The sequence below is a fragment of the Apus apus genome, chromosome 1 (assembly GCF_020740795.1).
Source record: "Apus apus isolate bApuApu2 chromosome 1, bApuApu2.pri.cur, whole genome shotgun sequence".
NCBI lineage: Eukaryota > Metazoa > Chordata > Aves > Apodiformes > Apodidae > Apus > Apus apus.
Genome location: NC_067282.1, coordinates 20,913,342 through 20,925,657, shown reverse-complemented (window position 1 = coordinate 20,925,657; position 12,316 = coordinate 20,913,342). Strand labels below are relative to the sequence as shown.

The 12,316-nt window shown below is 39.1% G+C and overlaps 1 protein-coding gene across 4 annotated transcripts in view; it reads right to left on the bottom strand.

The window, feature by feature from the left end:
• The window catches only part of WASF3 (WASP family member 3), an 81,385-nt gene that overhangs the window by 31,825 nt on the left and 37,244 nt on the right, over positions 1-12,316 (bottom strand). For all 4 annotated transcript variants that reach the window (XM_051607987.1, XM_051607990.1, XM_051607989.1 and 1 more), the window contains exon 3: positions 1,484-1,626. In XM_051607987.1, the coding sequence (XP_051463947.1) occupies positions 1,484-1,616 (133 nt within the window). In that variant the 5' untranslated portion in view covers positions 1,617-1,626. The remainder of the gene's footprint in view (positions 1-1,483; positions 1,627-12,316) is intronic.

Sequence of the window (12,316 nt, the reverse complement as noted above, 5' to 3'; positions counted from 1 at the left end):
TGCATTAACCATTGTTCCCAATTTTCTGAAACTTAAGGATGCCAATACTGAACAACTGCCTGATAAAATGGTAAATTAAACTCAATGATAATACAAACACAAATTAACTGTAAATAACATTACCTGCTAAATCAGCAGCTACTACTCAAGAAAGATCAGATAATCACTTGGAAACTTCTCAGAAAATATCAACTCAATGTTTAGCAGCAATCAAAATTTTATAAATTATTAAGGAACTAATGATAAACCAGAAGAAGTCTGGTTTTATTACAATCTGAAGTCCTCAACACTCCACCTTAAAAAGACTCCAACATACTCTAACTTACATATCCAAAGCAGAAATAACAATGATCAGAAATACAAAATGGTTTCCATCCAAACAGTGCTAACAGATCAGGACACTCCAATGTGAAAAAGGTATCACTAGTAGAACACAATAAAGATTTAATAAAATCACAAATTATTATGGAAATACACAAGTTGAAATAACCTTTCATTATTTTTCATTACTCAAGAACTAGAAAGTACCAACAGGACTTCTATCAACTTCTATTGTGGGATGTTCTGCCACAGGTCATTGATGAAGAAAAAAGTGCAATCCCTATTTGAACACCTATAAGCAATTCCACAGACAATATGTTTACAAATGCTCATTACATAGCAGCTCAGAAAATCCCTAAATCACTGACTACTAGAAAGGGGAACATGCTGTGTTTCTTGTTCTCTTTCGCTGATCATAGGCTATTTCCTATCATGACAAATTCTTCAGTGTGAGGCACTGGAACAGGCTGCCCAGAGATGTTGTGGGGGCTCCATCCCTGGAGGTTTTCAAGGCCAGGTTGGATGGGGCTCTGAGCAGCCTGTTCTAGTGGAAGGTGTTCTAGTGGAAGGTGTCCCTGCCCCTGCAGGGGAGTTGGAACTCAATGGTCTTTAAGGTCCCTTCCACCTCAAAAAATTATGTGATTCTGTCAAACTCAACACCCGTCTTAGTGGGGCATGGAATCTAAACTCCATACAGACTTCCTTACATTCTTAAACCATTTCCATTTACAAAGTGAAGAAACTGATGAAGCAATAACTTATTTTCTACCACGAGAGTTACCAGCACAAACAATGGTTGCTGACTGTTGAAAACTCTGAAGAAATCTCTTTTCTCATTCAATCAAAATTGCAATTTGAATCCAGGAATAAATCAAATTCTTACACCCATTTCTCTCACCTTAGAAAAATTCCTAGTTGTCTATGCCTAAGTTTTGGTTGGTTCATTCTTTTTACATTTGTAAATCCTAGAGATCCTCTGCTTGTATAAATTTTAAAATACAGAAGAGCATAAAAGCAGTGAAGCACTACTGTATTATTATACTACATATGTGGCAATGTCCTGTATCGTAATTTTGTTATTTAAAACAAGCCAGCTGAAAGTTTTTCATTTATTCAGTTTTCATCAGGAATCACACACTCACAGGAAGTTACAGCTACTTACTCAAGCTGCTTAGCTGGCGTATGATAGCAGCAAGGGTACTATTCGTTACACATTCCAGTTCACTGGTAATTCCCTCTGGCAGAGCTCCTCGGCAGAGATGCCGCGGTTCAATGTTCCTTTTCACCAAAGGCATGGCTCACAACCTGGAATTTAGAGAAAAATATGTATTATATTTACATCAATGAAAATAAAAGCTATGAATCTGAGCAGCACGCATTCATTTTTTTCTACAAAATACCCTTCACCTTCCCCCTTTTAAAGCACTTGCTTCAGCCTTCCTACCATAAGACACTGTACAATACATACCAGGGCACTGGAGTCCTGCACTCAACATGACAACAGCACTGCAGATAAGCACAGAGAATGCAGTCCATGTAGATAATGGACACCAAATCCAGGCAAAAAGTGTAATATTTACTGTCTACACAGACCTGTGCTTCAGTACCGGAATCACTGGATTTTAGTGCACATTTGCATGTATAAAAACTGGCAGTCACCACTGGAGTGGCAGGAAAGATCACTGTCTGGAGCAAGCTGGCTTGCTGCCTTGGCAAGCTGGTCACCAACAGACTCCCTATGCAATACAGCCCCCTGACTACGTCAGACACTGACCTACCCTTGCTTGGACAGGTTTTCAACTGGAACAATAAACTCATCTGACAGATAAGGGCAAAGGCCTCAAAGAAATAGGCTGGGTGAGAACAAGGAAAAAGCTGCAATGCGAGGAAGAAGATAGTTTTCCACAGGTGGTGCTGAGTGACAATCTGAATTATGTTAAGAGCATAAATTGATCAAATTTGGGCAGGATGCCAGATGCAGGAAGACATTTATCTGAGAAAACAAAGGCTGTCAGAGCTGGGATTTTTTGAAAAATAGAAGAAACCAGGACAGGGAGAACACATACAAAAAGAGATCTCAAAGCATAACAGAAGGTCACAATGGCACAGAAAACACTATCTCCAGGGAGCAGCTTTGAGGGCAAGGATGCCCAAGTGGGACAGAATTCTCCCAAAAGCAAAATGAGGCATATACTATAAAAACTTCTTAGGCAGTTTTCTCTAAAACGTCATTAATACAATTACGAGTCAATTTGATTAACTTTTTTGAACTCTGACAATTCCATGTCCATGCACTACTTATTAATAACATTCTGCCTAAGAACCATACAGCACCAAAATTCTCTGGAATGAGAAGTTACAGTTATCAAGGGCATAAGTTCATTTAGAAAAGACTTAAAGGAAAATTTGTATTTTTATTACACTAAAGCAATTATAGAAACCTTTCAATTTCTCTAATTAAAATTGCATTAGTAAATTAAAAAGACCTTTTTGCTTTTCAAACACTGCATAGTAATTTTTGTAATTACTTTTTCCCCCTCCAAGGCTTAAAATGCTTTCTTCTCAAGAACATTTTTTAAAAATTAACAACTTTTAAGTAATTAGCAAGAAGCAAAGTATTCAACTGTATGGTGATTTCAGAACAGGCCAAAAAGAAATAAGCTTATGACTTCTAAGCAGTAGTCTTGAATTATACTTCATGTCTTTCTTAATACAAGACAGCTTATTAGAGTAAGTCAGAATTTAATGACAGTTGAGTTTGCTAAATTTTCAACAATACATGGCAGGTAAGATAGGAACAACTTTTATTTTATATTATAGAATCATTGTAGAATGGTTTGGGTTGGAAGGAACCTTCCAACCCCCCTGTATGGGCAGGGACTCCTCCCACTAGATCAGGTTGCTCAAAGCCCCATCCAACCTGCCCTTGAACACTTCCAGGGACGGGGCATCCAAAACACCCCTGGGCAACCTCACTGCTCTCACACTGGCATCTCATGTCAAGCTTCTCATCTACTACCACCCCCAAGTCCTTCTTCTCAGGACTGCTCTCCAGCCATTCTTCCCCCAGCCTGTATTTGTGCCAGGGATTGCGCCAACCAAGGTGCATGACCTTGCACTTGGTCTTGCTGAACTTCATGAGGTTGGCATCGGCCCACCTCTCCAGCCTGACAAGATCTCTATGGATGGCATCTCAAAATTGTCTTTCCTTGGAACTAATTTTTATGTGCAATTCATCAGTAAAACACTCTGGTGAACAAGACATCCACTCTACAGGATTTGGGGTTTGTGGGGCTTTATTTGTTTGCTTTTAGAAGAGAATTACTGGAAATATGTTTTGCTACACGTTTTTTTTGCTACACCTTACTTAAATTCTTATATGAGAAGGCCAGAAGACCAGCAGAATAAAGCATGTTTTCCCATGGCTTTCTAACATTCTTAGAGCTGGCCCCCTCTAATTGCCTGCTACTTCTTGAAACACCTACCACTCTGAGTATAATCAACATACCTTTCACCAGGAGCACTTATTTAAGTCCCTTCTAAACATCATGTTCTTCCTTGCCTATAAAAACTAATTTGAAGAAAACATACAACTGCAGTTTGTTTTTTTTAATTTTCTCATAAATCCTTTATGCAGGGGGGAAAAAAGATTGACCCAAGACATCCCTTTTCTTGAAAGAGCAGGCTAAAACACAAAGCAGTGCTGAGGGTGAGGGAAAGAACAACTTACATTTTTTAATGAATGACATAAATTATTAAATATCCACTTCATGCCAGTGTGAAGTTTAATTCCAAAAGATAAACTGGACATTGATAAGCAGATTAAACAATGCATTCACTGTTCCTGATCAGAGGGGAAGAGGGAAAGGCCTGCAATTGCAATTAGAAGTTTATTCCCATTTCATAGCATCATAGAATCATCCCAGTTGGAAGGGACCTCAAAGATCATAAAGTCCAACCATAACCTAAATCGCCCTACCATAACCTAATTTACCCATTCAGTGCTAAGCACTATATTTCTTTTAAACACTTCCAGGGATGGTGACTCCACCACCTCTCTGGGCAGCCCTCTCCACTGTCCAACCACTCTTTTGGTAAAGAAATTCTTTCTAATATCCAGCCTAAACCTCCCTTGGCGCAGCTTCAGGCCACTTCCTCTTGTCCTGTCATTATTCATGTGACAGAAGAGGCCAACTCCCACCTCCCTACAATCTCCTTTCAGGTAGTTGTAGAGAGCAATGAGGTCTCCCCTCAGCTTCCTCTTCTTCAAACTAAACAATCCCAGTTACCTCAGTCTCTCCTCACAGGACTTACTTTCCAGACATTTCACCAACTTGGTAGCTCTTCTCTGGACATGCTCCAGCAACTTGACATCCTTCTTGTAGTGAGGGGCCCAGAACTGCACAGAGTACAGTATTTAAAACCTTCAACTACGTGAATCAAACACTTACAGTCCTATTCAGCTACTAATACAGTAGCAAGTAAAAAAAGCTCTATTACATGTCCTTGCCTCTAAAGCACTACCATCCTTTTCTGCACCACATACAACCATTAGGTGAACTTAATCTTTTTTAAAGAAAAATCATGAGAAGTGAGGGTAATTTTTTTTTTTTTTCAAAATACATGTAACAAGAAGTTAAACAAGAAATCAAGACAAAATCAGCCTCTGAATTAGAGGGACTTCATTACGCTCAACCAGACTGAAGGATAGTATGTTACCAGGTGCAGAAAAAAAAGAGCTGGCAATGGCAGTTCCACTGCCTTTCATGTGTTTCAAGTCACCCTTCAATCCCAGTTTCTTACTAGTCAAGATGTTAATTGTGATAGTCTGTCACTGTATTAAACACACTGACTTTTGGTAAATCATACTCCATTTTACAACACAGAGGTTAAATAACTTCTCTTCCCTTCCATCCCCAAATAAATGGAAAATGTAAGGCAAATAGGTTGTTACTATTTTCAGAAATTGTACCAGTTCAGAAGACTGGGACCAATAACAGTTGCTCATTTTCTTACATATTTTACCCTGCCTAAATATGCAATACAGATATAGACGTACAGCTAAGATACACAGGTCCAACTCTGCTCCGCGTGCGGAGTCACCAATGCCATGAAACCATCCACTGCATCTGGCACAAGAGCTTAAAGATCTAGAAGGATGCTGTACCACATATATATAAAATTTGCTGTAGCATCAGACTAGAAAAGTGGGTGCAGGAGTCAAGCATGCAAGAAGAAACAAGAGAAAGAAATCCATGCGTGCCTCATTGGACATGGATCAGTCACAATATTTGCCTGGACTGAACTCTGACTGGAGCACAGACACAGCTCTCCAGACCCTACAGGCACCAGCAACTGCACAGCCAACCTAACTAGATTCCCATGCACATTCTGAAAGGACAGAAGCTTGAATTAGCTTAGATCACTCCATTAAAAATGCACATTAGGCATGCTCCCTCAGTATTGTCACCTCTGTTTTTCTTCTTTCATTTTCCCCTCATAACAACTTGTGTAACTGCCTTTTGTTTTAAAATTACAAGGCACTTATCCCTGCAGTTATTGCTGTAGAGGCAAGCAGGGTACAAAAGGAGAAAATCAAAGCATTTTTGCTTTTTTTTTTCCATGCTTCCCCTGCAGTTGTGGGAGTATTGCCCCAGGTCAGCTTAGACCACCTTCCTCTGGACAACAGCTGTTAAACTGCAGGCAAGAAGTCTGACATGGCCTTGGCAAATTTGCTTTTTAAAAACCCAAGCAGAAAGCAGATGTACAGTAACAAACATGAAAGATGGCAAACACAATGTACAATCTTTCCAAGAACAGCAGAGCATGGCTATTATAAGAGACAAGCTGTTTTCTAGAATTTGAGTAGCTGGCAAAAAACTCAATGCAACAGCTGTTCCCCAAACCTGCCTTTTTGCCTTTCACATCCCCAAAAAGGCACTGTAATTTACACTAATGCTAAGAATATGTAGCTGAATTTCATGGTTCTTTAATATTGAAGTTCTTCATATATTCACTAATACCACAAAATGAATGCCAATTCCTTATATAGCCCCTCTTCCTTGTCAATGTTTATTCTGTTTTCTCCAAGACATTGTCCAATCCTTTCTTTAAACTCTTTAACAGGTTTCTTCTTATATCCTCTATTAAAATACAACAAAGCTGAAGATTGTTACCATGAAAAAGAACCTCCCATACACCCATTGTAAATCTCCCTGAATATATTCTATTATTTTCAAGGAACTTCATAGCTTTTCTTTGATGAACCTCCATAAAAAGAGAGAAACTACCACAGTTATCCTTCTATGGAGAAGAAAAATAAAGAGATGGACTGAACATGCAGCTTGTCATAAGTGATGTGCTAGACAGAATTCCATTCAAAATTAAGCACCAAAAGCTGTATGACTACATAGATATGAGCTCAGTGTCCATATCCTTCTTGAGAGCTAAGCAGAAGCCTTGAAAGTAATTAAATCACTACAACTACTGACAGATAGATACAAGAATGATAACGTGAGCTCAGATACCACATGTAAGCTCTGCTATGCACCCACCTAAATCCAGAGGTCTGAGTATAGAACTGAATTTCACCTCATCAAAACCAGATAAATACTGTTGATTTCCTCACCTCTAGCCCCGCAATCAAGTTACACTACCTTCTAATCACACTGTCTCTATGCCCAAGGCATTTCAACACTTCAGATGCTTGCAGACAGTTCCCATACCTGATATCCTAACACTTGAAGATGCTAAATTTTCATCTCTGAAGAGCACCTGATTTTGGGTGCCCATTGTCCAAAGGGCCACAATAACCCCATGCAGCATTACAGGCTGAGGGAACTGGGAGTACTGGTTGACAGCTGGTTGAACCTGAGCCAGCAGTGTGCCCAGATGGCCTGGAAGGCCAATGGCACCCTGGCTTGTATCAGGAATAGTGTGACCAGCAGGAGTAGAGATGTGATTCTCCCCCTGTACACAGCACTGGTGAGGCCTCACCTCAAGTACTCTGTCTAGTTCTGGGCCCCTCACTTCAAAAAGGCTATTGAGGTGCTGGAGTAGGTCCAGAGTGCAAGGCTGGTGAAGGGACTAGAGGGGAAGTCTTACAGTGATAGGCTGAGGGAGCTGTGGTTGTTTAGCCTGGAGAAGACTGAGGGGGGACTTTATCACTCTCTACAACTACCTGAAGGGAGGTTGTAGTCAGGTAGGGTCGGGATCTCCCAGACAGCTAGTGACAGGACAAAAGGGTATGGCCTGAAGCTGTGCTATGGGAGGTTTAGGATGGATATTAGGAAGCGCTTCCTCACAGAAAGGGTAATTAGACATTGGAATGGACTGCCCAGGGAAGTAGTGGAGTCACTATCCCTGGAGGTGTTTAAGGAAAGACCAGATGTGGCACTGAGTGTCATGGTCTAGCTGATGTGGTGGTGTTAGGTCATAAGTTGGACTTAATGACCTCAGAGATCTTTTCCAGTCTCAATAATTCTGTGACTCTGTGATTTTTATATTGAGTTTGCTGAAGCAAGGACAGGCATTTGTTAGAAGTATGCACAAAGTCTAATAAAATTCTGTTCCTTAGGGATAACTAAAAATCAAGAACAACTTTTTTCTTATCTGCAGCAACCTACATCTTTCAACAAGGGTGAACAGTGAAATGCCTAGAAAAAGTCCACCTCAAAACAGCTAAAAATTAACATACAGCCAACTCTGTCAACATCATTTCCACAGAGCTTCCTCCAGAATGCCAGGTCTACACAAAAGACATGACAGTCAAGGCTAGAATAAAAACAGTTTTTTTGTCCTTAACATCAGACAACCACTTTTCATCTTCCTCTCACATTTTACCAACCTAAGTACTAACAATGGTGTGATGGACACAGAAATCCTTAAAGCCATTTTGTTTCTTTAACAGAGTTCTTATTTTAATGTTTGTTGCAATGAGTTATTTCTGAAGGTTTCCCTTCAGAGGGAAATAACCCAAATGGGAGGGTTGTTTCCTTTTTTTTTGTTTGTTTGTTGTTGTTTTTTTAATTTGACTGGGTTTGTGCTGAGCTCTTGAGGGCAGATTTTATAATTCAGTGATACTATGAAGGAAATCAAGACATTAAGCAATTGCAAGAGAAAGGACAACAGGAGAAGATGGTATTTGGTTTTGTTTATTTACAACCCAAATATATTTTATGGACCTACATTTTTCTAGCCAACACTCCACATCTCCTAAAACCCTGCAAGAAGCATGGTAAAAAATCTGAATCAATAATTATCTCTGCTAACACTGTGGGCCTGTAACACAAAAAGTTTACAGAACCATTAAGAGGTAAAAGTATTAATTCAGAAATTTCCTCTAATTAAAAAGTTGGGAGTGAAAAAAATAAAATGGATATCCACAGCACTGAACAATTACATTTACAATTACCTTAAATTTAGTTAGAATTTTACACTACCATCCACTCAAAACAAGCATATGCAAGATGACATTCATAAAGCAGAAAAAAAAAAGTTCTGAGAAGGATTTAACCTGAAATAAAGTAGCTACTCTTTCCATGAAAATGTAGACTGTAATAGAAAAGAGGTTTTAAACAACTATGAAGACAAGTCAGAAATTTGCCTTATTTTCTCTAAAGCTTGCTGGATGATTTGTGGGGGTTTTTTGCCTTTGTTCTACAATCCCATCCTTGTAGTACTTGTTGATCATGGTTCAAGAAGTGCTTGTGCATCTGCCATGCTGTTATAATGTCAAAGGCCTCACCTACTTCGGCTTAAGTACTTGTTTCTACAGTTCACAGCCCAATAAGCATGCCTCACTGGACAAGACTGAGGGAGACCTTTAAAGTTATTCTCTTCTTCACAAGTTGGGTCCTGCACTTGGGTCACAACAACCCCATGCAATGCTACAGGCTTGAGGAACAGTGCCTGGGAAACGGCCCAGAGGAAAAGGACCTGGGAGTGTTGCTTCACAGACAGCTGAACATGAGCCAGCAGTGTGCCCAGGTGGCCAAGAAGGCCAACAGCATCCTGGCTTACACCAGAAATAGTGTGGCCAGCAGGAGAAGGGAAGTGCTTATCCCCCTGTACTCGGCATTGGTGAGGCCACACCTTGAGTAAGTACTGTGTTCAGTTCTGGGCCCCTCACTACAGAAAGGACATTGAGGTGCTAGTGTGTGTGCAGAGAAGGTGAAGGGTCTGGAGCACAAGTCTTATGAGAAGCTGCTGAGGGAACTGGGATTGTTTAGCTTGGAGAAAAGGAGGCTGAGGTTAGACCTAATTGTTCTCTACAACCACCTGAAAGGAGGTTGTAGCGAGGTGGGTGTTGGTCTCCTCTACTAAGTAACAAGCAACAGGACAAGAGAAAATGTCCTCAAGTTGTGCCAGGGGAGGTTTAGATTGGATATTAGGAAAAATTTCTTCACTGAAAGGGTTGTCAGGCACTGCAAAAGGCTGCCCAAGGAAGTGGTGGAACCACCATCTGTGAAGGGATTTAAAAGACATCTAGATGTGGTGCTTAGGGACATGGTTTAGTGCTGGACTGGTAGGTGCTAGGTTAACGGCTGGACTTGATGATCTTAAAGGTCTTTTCCAAGCAAAATGATTCTATGATTCTACAATCCAAACACTAACTTTTCTTCATCACAGTATTTTGCCCAGCAGTTTCTAAGGAAATAGAAATCATTATGAAGTACAGATGGATTACAATAAGGTTTCATCTTCTGCTCCAAAATAAAGATCATACATGCCATCCAATTCAATGGCTTCATCACTGTTAAAGGAAGAAATAAGTATTTCATTCTCTCTGCTCGAGCAAGTGTACAACCAGTAGCCAGAGGTTATTGCATTGTTTTAGCTTCATGTCTGGGTATGCCACTGTAGTTCTTTTCAGGCCCAACTAAAACATATCTATGGAATATAGGACACAACTATAGAATATGGACTAGATGACCTTTAAAGGTCACTTCCAACCCAAACCATTCTACAAAGATAAACTTTTCCTGCATTGCTTTCTCATCATCCAAAATAAGGAATTTGCAATTCATATTCAGTTTTCTGTCACATTGCCCAATATGCAAAAAAATTTCTGATAAATTACTTTGGAATTTTTTTTACCCCTCTGTCACTTATATCTTTATAATTTCTAAATATGCTTTCTGACTTTTATAAAAATATGGAAAATCATACGCACACTGTATTTTCCATGTTGAAGTACTTAGGTTTAACCCATGAAAAAATGGAGTAATTAAATGAAGTATTTATTTTGAACACAGAACTTCTGTGAATATCCCTCAGCAAGTTTTAACCTCTCATCTTTTTCTCATTATTACCTTTCCTCTGAAAGCTCAGACTTTTTGTGTTCCTTTCCTCTAACTCACCTTCTCACTTAGAATAGCTTACCACAGGACAGTAGTAGTACTTTCAGTCTTTAAGTATCTCATTCTCAAGTACCCTTCTTGAATCTAATGTCAGATTCCCGTTCCTTTAAATTCTTTTAATTGAAAGAAACTCAAAACAGTAGAAGAAAAACACTGTGGTCACACTGAAGCTATTTGTTAAGCTTTTAAGTAAGACTTCTCCTTCACTGACACACTTTAAACTTCCTTGGTACACTTAAATTTGCTAAGATATCTGTTTAAGATTTGCTTACCTAAAATATAAAATAGGTTCACAGACTGCACGAAACAATAGTTTGCTCTACTGAAACCCATCACTCTGCCAGCACTGAATCCACCTACCCTTTTTCTACTCATCCTGTATCAGAACACAGATGATCCAGGACACCGTCACAAATAAGTAATGTTGCTTGTTTCTAGATCATAAGCTGTTTTTAAACAAAAATTTAGTTCATTAAGCCAAAATACTAAACACGTTTTCTCAAAAAATATAGAGCTAGAAGTTACTAAAGAAATCTAACTGATTAAACTGGAAGATACCCACACACGGTACCCTTGCTGCTGTAAGAAATAAAAAGGTAAAAAAATTAAAAAGTACACAAAGAGCAAGGACATAAAAAATCTGGAAAAATGTTAACGGAAGCTTTTAACCAAAAAAGTACATTCAAGTCTGGTTAAACAGAACAATGTTACCTGACACTGTGATTAAGGGTAAAAGGTCACATCAATATAGTGTGCTGAAGGGGGAATTAAAAAAAGTAGGTATGTACCCCTATGAGTCCTCATCCAGATTGACCACCACTAAACTTATTAGTTGTTCTATATATATCACTTCTGTTGTCTTTCCATATCCAGGCGGATAATGTAAACACACACTCAATGACAACTCACATTGTTGTTTTCCACTGAAGGGTGACCAGTTTAAAGTATCAACAAAAGATGCTGACACGTTAATCTTGTTCTTAGCATGATGGCTGCTCATCCTGCTCGTAGTCCCTTCCAGATGGCTCAGTGTGAAAGGGATGGTGGGGGCAAGAAGAAACATTCCATACTGTTCTGAACATCTGCTCTACCACTTTGATACAATAAGAAAACAACAAAAACCTTTCTGCCATTAACAGTTTTACTATTTCAACCTAATACTGCTCAGTTAACACCAAATATACTGTAAAAGTTATGCATCTACATGAGAAAGGAAAAATGTTTTGCAAGTCACAATAAGAGCATTTGTTTAGCTTAGCTATCTTAGGAACAGACTTGTTTCAATAAGGAAGTACTTATGCTGCACTGAAAACACATTTTTCTTTCATGTGACCAGTCTTGAAATTTGCATTATATTCCAAGAATTTACTGTTGTCCTTTCTCCTACTCAAGCAAAGAGAACCGAACCGAGTCACCATGTGTTTCCTTTTAGCTTTATTGGTCTTTACTGAAAAGAGACACAATTTGTTGAAGCTTGAACTTTACTTGAACAGTTCTACACAGCAACTCAAAAATCTTTTCCTTGTGCATATACAGATATAGTGGTAGCTTTCTGGTTTTTAAGCAGAGTTGATAGAAATTAATAAAAATATTTTTTAATCTTACTACAGTGTACAGTCTACCACTCAAATAAC